The 10,090-nt window shown below is 38.9% G+C and overlaps 1 protein-coding gene across 3 annotated transcripts in view; it reads left to right on the top strand.

Moving 5' to 3' along the window:
- Positions 1–9,317, top strand: part of CLCN4 (chloride voltage-gated channel 4) — a 41,604-nt gene extending 32,287 nt beyond the window's left edge. For all 3 annotated transcript variants that reach the window (XM_010394378.4, XM_010394379.4, XM_010394381.4), the window contains 2 exons: positions 3,834–4,050; positions 5,407–9,317. In XM_010394378.4, coding sequence (XP_010392680.1) covers positions 3,834–4,050; positions 5,407–5,497 — 308 coding nt within the window. In that variant the 3' untranslated portion in view covers positions 5,498–9,317. The remainder of the gene's footprint in view (positions 1–3,833; positions 4,051–5,406) is intronic.
- The last annotated feature ends 773 nt before the right edge of the window (positions 9,318–10,090 follow it).

The raw sequence follows: 10,090 nt of genomic DNA on the forward strand, positions 1-10,090 counted from the left end.
GTTTCATCCCTGTTACTCAGGCACTTTAAAAAGCTGTTGTCTTGGATGGAAATTCATGTATTTTTCGGACAAGAAAATTAATAAATGGAAAATCTGGGTTATTTTTGAAGGTCAATTTCCAGCTCACTTCCCACAAAGCTAAAACAAAAATTTGAAAAAACAGTAGTCTTTAAAGCACATGTTTTAGATATATTTAGCCTACCCTGGGTCTGTCTTTTACACTGCCCATGCCATGTCATGGCTTTAACACTTGGTGCCTTCCAAAGTTAATAGTCTTTTGCACCTCCTTTTCAGGAAGGTATGTCAGTGGGAAAATTGCATGGACTGAAGATGCAGAGCCCTCACTTTAAAATCAGAAAGATCAGAGGCTGCTTGAAGCCAGTCAAAGAACTTTGAGGAACTGAGTCTTTGGATTCAGATCGTAAATGGCAGTGTGGCTGAATGGTCTTGCCAGAAGATGTTAGGAAGTGTCCAGCTATGAACTGATAACAAAGAAACAAGTTAAAATTAAACTCAGTAAACATTTAGATCAAAATGCTTTCCTGTTCAAAAATTGTTTCTTTGACAACTGCATTTTTCAGAGCAAAAGGTACTGTCTCCTGATCAGTTCTAATTAAGAGCATCTTTCATAGGAAATGAGACAGAACTTAGATTTAAAATCAAATTGTTATTTTGTTATGTAAGTTCTCCTAAAATCCTCAGCCATCAGTGACCTTTGGTGGCCCTTTTCCCCTTGGGCTGAGTGTGAGTGCTGTCATTCTGTGCTGACACTATGATAAATGGTTCATCTTTCCAGTATGGTTTGTGTCCTTTTGACTTAAACTCTCGACTTGGTTTTGAAAGACACAGTATATGGTTCCAGTACAGGGCAGGGCAAACCATGCTAGCAACCTTTTGATTGCTAATCCTCTTTCTCTGAAGTTGCTTTGCCTGAATTTCAGAAGTTGTTATTGCTCAGCATTACCACGAGGGTAGCTAATGTGTTCTGAACCACTACCTCATCTTGCTTCATGGTTGTGATCATACACCAAGTCTCCTTAAGCCATAAAATTACTTACCAAGAGATAAACATCACACATGGTGAAGCATCTCTTATTCAACTGTTCAGGTTCACCTGCTCAGCCTGACAGAGGTACTGGAGTTACATCTCTGAACAGCATAAGCCCCATCTGTGCAGCACTTCAGCCAGGGAATGAGGTCTTATGAAAAGCAGAGTCAGGCCCACTCCAGTATCTCTTCTTTCACCAGTATCTCTTTTTTCATGGCATTGTGCCCTGCAGAAGGCCTCCTCAGTTTGAACTAGCTCTGGTACCTCTACATAAGAGCACTTTGCACTTCATAGAGACATGGTTTCAACCAAGAATTTCAGCTCCTTTCTCAGGCCCAATTAATTGTGCATCAGCAGTATGGTGGTCCAGGGAATACTCTGGGGAAGTACTCCAATTCTCTCACACATCTGCCTTCTTGGATGAAGTCAATAGCTGCTGAGTCTTGCATCAAATACCTGTTCCCACACAGCTATCTGCCTCATGATTTACCCCTACATAATTTCTTTCTTAGTGATTGGAGCACTGAGCATGCTCTAGAAATGCATCAATTACCTGTAAAGTGAATGGCAATGCCATTTCCAATTGCTCAGAAGCATCCTCAGGAGCATTGTGTCCTTCCACTGATCCTTGTTGAGTAGGTAGGCAGGTGAGGTGGCAGAGTCACCCTCTGGGAGGAGGTGTCTACATTTTAGATGACACCTACTTTACGATCTTACAGAGGGGAGTTTTTGACATTTTAAAGCTTTTCTTAAATTTAGCTAGCTCCAGAGGCACCATGCAAAAGGCAGAGCCTTGGACAATAGCCAGGTGGCCTGTATGACATGCTTTTTCCAGTGTGGAATTGAGAGATCAACATAGTTGATACAGGCTGTGAAATGTGAACCCCTGAATATGAGAGGCTGTTTCACATTTGGGAGAATTAATTCACTCTCTAGCTATGACAAGAGCCTTCTGCATAGATTACTCTGTAAAACCAGACGTTGTCATCCATTTGCTTTGCTCTTTCTGTTAATCTGTATCTGTTTTTCTTACCCACTGACTGCAGAAATGATCTGCTCTTCTGTTGCACCTTTACTCTCACTCCCCCATCCAGTGAGACTGCATACAAAATCCACCATTTTTCTGATGCCACTGAATTTACTCTGTAGTACTACATCATTCAAATTTCTCTAGGGAGGTGTTTGACATGGAAGAGTGAAATCATGGTTTTGGCTAATCACTGTTGTTCAGGGTCATTGCTGCCTTGGGAACAGCAATGTGGTAACCAAAATGCTTGGCCCTATTTCTTAGGGTGCAGCTTTGGGAAGGAAATACCTAGCTGTCAAAGGTTTTTATCAAAGGGGGGGAGTTACCTTCAGTTTGATTAATGTTACCTCTTAGCACAGATCATATATATCAAAGAACTATGCAGGCATATTCACACTTGAAATTAGATGCATAAATTGAAGCGAGCTGAGACAAAACTAACATCGTTCCTGTAAATTGCAATAGGGCCTGTAATATGTGGGGTGAGAAGGTTGAGAATCATATACTGTACTGATATTAGGTTTGAGCCAGCACTGCTCCAGTTCCAAATATTACAAGACAATGATCATTAAATGTAAAAAGAAATTGCAGCTGGAACATGTTGGAAGCCATCACTGTCTACACATTACAAGTCACAGGAGCAGGTTTCTGCACTCTGATTGATGGCAGAGAGTTCCAAGAATATTTACATATGCTTTGAGTATGAGTTGCTATACCTCTCAAGAACAGAAGCAACCTATGTTAATTGAAGGTAATAATTTAACTATTTCCAAGAATTTATTAAAAAAAAAAAAAAAAAGTTAAACCTTCAGAGCCAAACACATTATATGTTCATTCGGGGGAGAGGAAAGTTGTCTGTCATTTGGAAATGTGTCTCATATAATGTTTATGCCCTGTAGTGTTGAGTAGAGATGAGGTAAACACTACAAAGAAAATAAACTACTCCAATGGTAAGTGTTCTTCTTGGAGCATACTTTAAGTGAAGGACTTATGCTGATCATGTAAACTCCAGATGTAGTGTGATGTTCACTTTGTAGTTTGATCAAAGTACTAATGATAGCTTTTGAACTTATGAAAGTGGTCACATATGTGCTGTTTACCCCTATATTTTTTCCTCCCTTTACTATTTTGAATTACTATTAGTAGGAAGCTAATTTCTTTTTCCTTTTAAAAATCTAGATATACAAACTATTTAAGGCATTAAGTGTAAGCCCACAAAATATACCCTGCGTGCCAGAGAGGTGTGCTGGTCTAGAACAACATCCACATTGCCCCCGGATCCCTGGAATGTGAATTTGTCTTTCCCCAGCTTTGTGTTCATAAATCCATTCACCATGTCCACATTTTCCCAACTCCACTGAAATGTTTTGCTCCAAGCCAGCTGGGATCTTACACAGCTGTTGACTCCACTCCTTCAGCCATGTAATAAAGTTTCTGTTGTGTTTCTCACTATGGAGGAAATTACATACAGTCATTTGAATTTGACAGAAATTGGATTAGTGAAGTTTGTGAATGCAATGAGCTGCATATTTATTCAGAAAAGCACTATCCCAACCAAGGAGAAGTATGTGTCTGTAAAAATATCACTTACATTTGCTTTGAGGGAGCAATGTCTCAAGGAAATTCAAGTTTCTCCAGTAGTCCGAATTTCTGTGACTTCAGTACGTTGAAGACAAAAAAAAACCTTGCTTTCCAAAGGAAGAATTTTTTTATTATCAAGCTTAATTCACTATCTACACCAATCTTTATGTTGCACAGAGAATGCAAGACAGCGTCAGGATGGTGTGGTGAGCAACTCCATCGTGTACTTCACCGAAGACCCCCCAGAACTGCCACCCAACAGTCCCCATCCCCTGAAACTGCGGCGTATTCTCAACCTGAGCCCTTTCACTGTCACTGACCACACACCAATGGAGACTGTGGTAGATATTTTCCGAAAACTTGGGCTCCGGCAGTGTCTGGTCACTCGCAGTGGGTGAGTAGTTGACAGTCAAGTGAATATTTTAATTTTGTCTTACTTTGTGAATGGATGAATAAGGGAACCTCACCTATGTCTTTCCAGGGCAGCAAAAGAAGTCAGACTTGGAACCAAAATGGTGCTTGCAGGGTGTTATATTTCATTCTGTTCTCCCAAATCCTTAGTGTATTCTCATTTAGATAAATACAAAATAAACTGTTCTGACTTCCACTATCATGCAGTTTTCAACAGAGGCAGATCTGGCAAGCAGTATTGTTTGCTAAGAATGTGCCTGTTTTGAGACATCCAACTAGATCAGATGTTTGTGAAGACTGTGATAAAGGTGTCACTGGAGGAAAATTAATCTGTTCAACTTTCTTTGCTGGATAATGGAAAGGTGTATAAACCAAAGGCCCTAAAATAACAGCTGAAGGAGGTGGGCAAACATGAAATTAGGAGAATAAAAAACTGCACCATGTGGACTAGAAATAACATCCCATAGTTCCAATGAAATTTGAGCTATTGGAGCATCATGGCTCATCCCAGGATCTAGTGATAGCAGGATAGCCAAAACCAGAGCCCTCACTTCCAAATGTGGAAGACTAGAATTTATTCTTCTGTTAAAAAGCCTTTTTGTTATTCAAAAATATTGCATCAGTTGTTACTATCAATGCAGTATTCTCAGCATTAAGAAAATAAGAACCATTATTGGGATGCAGATTTACATTCTGATTTTAGGTGCCTAGATCTTGAGTTTTAGATCTTATGTGAAACTAAAGGTTGAAAAACTATTAACAAAGACATGGGTTCAAAATTGAGTGCCTAATGGTCTTCAAGGACTGGAAGTAAAAGCCCTTGAAAACTGAGGGTTATGAAATTCTTGACTCTTGGGGCCAGACATCCCATAGGCCTCATCTTTCTTGACAGATGTAATTCATTTAGGTTCTCATAAATGAGAAATTATCATTTAAATTTGAAGGAATTATGCTGTCAGATAGTGAGAATTTCAGAAATCCTTACTTTGTGTATTACCAAGCACTGATGCTTTGGGTTTGACTGCTGGTCCTCTGCAGCCTGAGCCTAAGGAAACTTATTATTTTGTTGTATGAAGTGTTAGCTGTTGTAGCTCCTCACTCAGTCATGTTCCCAACAAAAAGAGGTAACAAGCCAAAGTATTCCACTTCATTATCATGGCTGGGGTCGTAGAAATACATGAGGTGAGAATACTTTTATAAAAAGATAATAATTGGGGAATAGATGAGATGGACAGTACTGTATGGAAGCACTCACAAAATGTCCCTGCAGCTGAACAAGGAAAAAACCTGGATGATATATGTGATGATTGTTGACCTTTCGTTTCCTTTTCTCCTATAGGAGGTTGCTGGGTATCATAACTAAAAAGGATGTATTAAGACATATGGCTCAAATGGCAAACCAGGACCCTGAATCTATCATGTTTAACTAGACTGGTAAAGAAGAAGAAAGTAACCCCAAAGGAATCCCTTCTAGATTAACACAAAGGCTGTGTTTGGTGTTTCATCTTGCTTAAAAAGAAAAAGGTAATGTATATGAGGAATGGCCTGATATGCCTCTGAAAGAGGGAGTAGATGCAGGACAGCACTTATTTCATGAGGAAGGCAGTTTAGAAGCTCTGAGCAGCTGCAGACATCAAGCTGTGTTTCCTTAATGAGATTCCCAACATCCCAATTGGAGTGCTGGTGGGCGTAAGCGATGCGGTGCTTCGAGACAAAGAGGCAGGAGCACCAGTGGGAGGCATCAAGGTCACAGTAACTCATGAGGCAGGTGTGAAGAGTAGCAGACACTGTTTATGTACAAACTGCTAAGAGATATAAAGGTTTGTGTTCCAAGCCGGAGAGTGTAGATGAGTAATGTCAGTTGCTTTTGTTACTGGAATCATGGCTATTTATTTGCTACTGAGTTATACCATTTTCATGATGGACAAAAATTTCCATATTTTTAAATGAAAGATTTTGTCATCTTCATTTATTTTGTAAATGTTTAATGAATCAAGACTGGAGTTAAGTCCTAGAGAAAAGAGTAAGAGTATGTCTCAACTCACTTTAAAATGTAGTGTCCCTTGCTCCCTGCTTTAGTCTTTTGAATTTTTTACTGCTTAGCATTTCTGCCAACCAGCTTCCCCTTATTAATGTTAAAATGGGATTTATTTGTAAGAATTTATTATCTCTCTATGCAATTTTGCATACAAGTACTGTAAAATTTAGTATTTTGTGGTTTGCTGTGGTAACTGGAAAAAACATAGAAGCCCATAAAATAGTTTTCAAAAGCACTAAAAGGACAGTGGTATCCATCTCTCATCAGTGTTAGTGACAAGAGATTGAATCCGTCACCTGTCTTCCCTTGTGTACATCACCATTTTTCACAAAGGAATGAAGTTCTGCATTGATTCTTGGTTCTCCACTTAGATCCTTTTTGTTATTGCTCTTTCTTGGCATTTGTCTGCACCTGCCAAGAGATTGCTGAAATCAATTTAACAGTCATAGACACTTAATCGTAAGAGATCTACTTTTTATGCACCTGTCAGTCATAGGACTGTGGAATCCATCTCCACAACACTGTGGCTGGATGAGATCAGAGGGACTGAGAATGCAAATGATCACAGGAAAGCTTTAAGTATTTATCTGTTTGCACCAAGAACACAGGATTTAACAGACCCTGGTAGAGACCTCTAAGTCACTCAGGTAAAAATGCTAAATTTTCCTAAACCCTTGTTCTGGTCCTATGTGAGATACAGAGGGTCAACCCTTTAGTCAATACTGCTATCAGTAACAGAATACCAAATTGTACTCTCTGTAACACATAATTCACACTGCCCAGGGTTTGCTTTATAGACGTAAATTTAGGGATTGAGAAAGGTTGCATTCTAACTTAGATGCCCTGAATCCCCTTCAGACCTCCTGGTGCCTTCATTTAGGCATCTAAGACCTCTGGTGTTTTTGTTCAAATTCACACAGATAACTGGTGGTGTTCAGATGGTCCCCATGGACAGAGATGAGCAGTGTCCTTTCATGCCAGAACAGCCTGTTGCTTACTCCAGCCCAAAACCATTCTGTTGATCTATCATGTAGGCAATGTGCATGATTATTGTGTCCCTGAACTGAGACAACCACTCAGGTGCACCCTGAGTTAGATGCTGAAGCTATATGTCACAAATTCCTTCTCTTATCTCCAGCGACCCTGCTTCCTTCTGGCATGTGTCCCACTACATTCACATGGAGTATGGCCTGAATTGCTGAAGTAAAAGAAACGGAAGTAAAGGGATAATTTTAATCTGTTAAGTACTCCACCTAACAATGGTGTTTGCACCAGACTGACATAAATATACGTAGCTCTGGCCAAAGCCCATGTATACTTTTTGTTAACTGAACAGCTGCAGTACAATGCATTATTAAAGGGACATTGTTAAAACTATGTAAACTATGGAACTGAGCAACCCCTTTCTTCTGAAAATAGGAAATACAACATAATGTGGTTATTTCTTATGTTTTTCTGTCAAGCTGTCAGCAGCCAAACTCATAAAAAACCAACCAAGTCTACAACAAAGCCCATAAGCACTAGATTTCCTCATTTGAACTGAGATGCCATCATAAAATCAGTTCATTCCCACTAAATCCAAGTACGGCTTTATACAATTGTCAGTTTCTACCCATAACTTCTAGATTTTAAGGGATTTAGACTAAGCTAAATAGGCTGAATCTTGAGAGCAATCTCATTCTTGGATTAAAACTGTATGACCATGTTCTACTTTTCCATGTTTGCTAACAGGAACCAATATAGTGTATCAACACTGAAAACCATTATCATTTTGTGAGAAAAAGATGTGGAGTTGCCTGAGGTTAAGGTGGCTATGAATACAAATTCACATGTGTATTGACTTGGATTATCAGGTTAAACTCAGTCTGTGGTTATGCATGGGCATAACCTTGTGTAGTTAAGTCTGTTAATACCCAGAGGGCTGATTAACTGACACCAACAGTCACCCCTGTGGTAGCTTGTTGCCTTGCCTTATTAGCCCACTTAGGAGGAGCCCTTGGGGCTTAAAAACAGGATCCAGAAAATCAACATGGTGGTTTGCAACAAACAACAGAACGAATTGAGATTTATGTAGTTGTTGTGGGTGCAATTTGACCCTGGACTATCACCCAAGTAAAAGGCAGATTAATGGGTGTACAGCTCTCTTCTATCAAACACATTCCTTTCTAGATGGAAAGTTTTAAATACCTAAGGGGTCAAGGGAAAAACCTTTGGGCATGTAACCATGTAGTGCTGCTCCTTGTTCCAGTTTCTGTTCAAAATATGTTAAACCCTTCAGAGCAGGGGCTACTATCTGGCTGTCTAGAAATGGCACTCTCGTGGCTAACTTCAGCTGCTTGGTGTTATCATCAAGGCTGGGGCTGGTGCTAGAATGACATGGAGGGCTTTGAAACAGGACAGACTTTGCTAATTAGAAAACTTCCTCCATGCCACAGCCTTTATTGCTCTTCCCACTGGTGTCTGAAAGGGAACACCCTTAATATAAATTAATAACATGCTTGTCTCAAAAAATGCAGTTATGATATAATGATTTAATTTATTTCCCCATAACAAGCCCATTATCACGCACTGTTTTCCATCTGTATTCCAAAATTTGTCTCAGAAGGTACTGAATAGACTCCAAGAGGCATAGATCTCAGGCTTAACGATTTATTTGAATTTGTAGAGCTCAAGATAGTAATGTAGCGTTATCAATCTGAGTTATGTAAGTATCTTAGTATATACTGCTGACTTGATGCAACCTCAGTTCAGTCCTTCAAGCTGTTGGCTTTGAAAAATGCCCAACTAAACTAAACAGGAGAATAAAAATCTTTGAATGATGCAGGTTCAGTATTGTACCTTTGTTTTGCATGAACTGTGTTCAGTTACATTCAGCTTCTGATGTGTACTTGAAGCAATCTGTACCAGAAAATTTAATAATAAAGTACAGAAATGGATGACATTAGACAGACACATTGGCTGTCCCAGGATACTAACTGTTAATTCTTATGCTTTGAAGAAGCAGAAAAAGAATGTTTAAGAATTACAGGAGACTCACTGATTCCGTGTTGGAATGACACTATATTTATGACTATAGTTTTGCTTTAGTTCTGTTTTTTGGGTTTTTGTGGTTTTTTTTTTTAATTGTAGAAAACAGTGTGTATGTTGCACCTTATAAAAAAACAATGTTTGGACTCTATTTTTTAAATAAAACTGACTTACAGTACTGGAAACATTTCTTGGACATCTTATTAATTAGAGAAGTATTTCACTTATTGTCTGTATAATTTTTATGTTTCCTTTTCTCAATTTTATGGATAACTCAAGCCTGAGTTCTAGAGATCTAGGATATCCAATTCAGTTATGGGTTAGGTAATATTAAGAAGGGAGTTAGTAAAGTTCAGTGGACTTCAGAGAATCAGCCTTGAAAGCTGGCTGTTTTATTTTCAGAGAAAAATGTTTTTTCTTCAGCATCATAAATACCTTAGAAAACTAAAAAGATAAGAAAAATTATTTATCTAACCAGGTTATTCTGTCTACAATAATCATTAAACTTTAACACTAGATGTTGCAAAGCCCCTATGATAGAATTTTTGTATATATTTTTCAGTTGTACTTTAACTCAGCGCTAAGATCAAAGACTGAAAATGACAGGTTCAATCATCCCTATTTAATTGGATGAGATATACCCTAAAGCTCTGTCAGAGGCTAAATTCTAGGTAGTAGCAAAGAATATGGGCTTGATCCTGATCAACATACTAACTAAAATGAACATGTCAGCAATATCCTAGTTCAAGTTAAGTGTCTCATTTCAGAAGCTGGTGTTGGGAGTCCCACGGCCTTCAACTCCTTCCATGGATTGCTATGCCCTTAACACAACCCAAAACACACACCAAAAAGCAAGCCAGGAGTCATCAGGCATGCAGCAACTTTAATAAGTAGTAGGAATTCCTGTAGTTTGCATTTGGTCATGGGGGTCTGAACTTTAGACCTACCTGTCATCACT

This window comes from Corvus cornix, chromosome 1 (genome assembly GCF_000738735.6).
Source record: "Corvus cornix cornix isolate S_Up_H32 chromosome 1, ASM73873v5, whole genome shotgun sequence".
Lineage (NCBI taxonomy): Eukaryota > Metazoa > Chordata > Aves > Passeriformes > Corvidae > Corvus > Corvus cornix.